At 46.5% G+C, this 901-nt stretch overlaps 1 protein-coding gene across 1 annotated transcript; it reads right to left on the bottom strand.

The window, feature by feature from the left end:
- Positions 1-384: 384 nt before the first annotated feature.
- Positions 385-672, bottom strand: Pmar_PMAR025610 (tyrosine aminotransferase, putative; the record flags this gene model as incomplete). The annotated part of the gene is made up of 3 exons (XM_002776064.1): positions 385-452; positions 512-596; positions 641-672. Coding segments are annotated over 3 exons (185 nt in total), but the record flags the coding sequence as incomplete, so codon positions are not given.
- Between the last annotated feature and the right edge of the window lie 229 nt (positions 673-901).

Here is a 901-nt window from a genome sequence, read left to right as displayed (position 1 = left end):
GGTACTGTATCAGAGACGAGCAAGGGATCACTGGCTGTCCATCATATGACTGATGAGCAACAGAGCATAGAGGTGAATTCAAGTTCCCACCGAATGACCATATCATGTAGATCTCATCGGCGATTATTGGTAAGTTACCAAACTGAGTTACTTATAAGCAGATATGATGATGATCAGGCGGAAATAGGATGTCTGAGCTACTCTTGACATAGCGCTACGATGTCTCCTATATGTTCACGTGTCCAGTTACTGCCACAAGGATTACTAGGATTATTCAGGAGTATACCCTGGCATTAAGTTATTACTTCCAAACTGCGTTGCAGGGAGGTCATATCCACCTGAAGTAACTCAGTTACACAAGATAGGGACATTGCTATAGATAACCTCAAATTTTCTATCGCTCCGTAACTTATAAAAGTCGACGTTTATACCTCTCGAAGAGCACAAGGTATCTAAGGCACATCCCTCCTGGCTGAGTTCTGCATCTGGTGAGCAGATGCATAGCATTTACTGTATAGTGGGAAGGAGGGCTGAGGCAAGAGTATTGTATCCTCTCCATTCGTGTTAGCGAGAACAGCGATAGCCATGTCAATGGCCTATAACACAGAGATAGATACTAGAACGAAGACTATCCACTCACTTGACTCGCCCCACACGTCATGACAACGTCATCTATGATAGGAGGGGGATGATCTGGATACATGATCAACACAGAGGTAGGAATTTCTCAAGTACTCGGGTTTCGGGTTTCGGGTTTCGGGTTTCGGGTTTTCGGGTTTCGGGTTTCGGGTTTCGGGTTTCGGGTTTCGGGTTTCGGGTTTCGGGTTTCGGGTTTCGGGTTTCGGGTTTCGGGTTTCGGGTTTCGGGTTTCGGGTTTCGGGTTTCGGGTTTCGGGTTCGGG

This window comes from Perkinsus marinus, assembly GCF_000006405.1.
Source record: "Perkinsus marinus ATCC 50983 genomic scaffold scf_1104296954508, whole genome shotgun sequence".
NCBI classification, from domain to species: domain Eukaryota; phylum Perkinsozoa; order Perkinsida; family Perkinsidae; genus Perkinsus; species Perkinsus marinus.
This window is presented reverse-complemented; position numbering and strand designations above follow the sequence as displayed.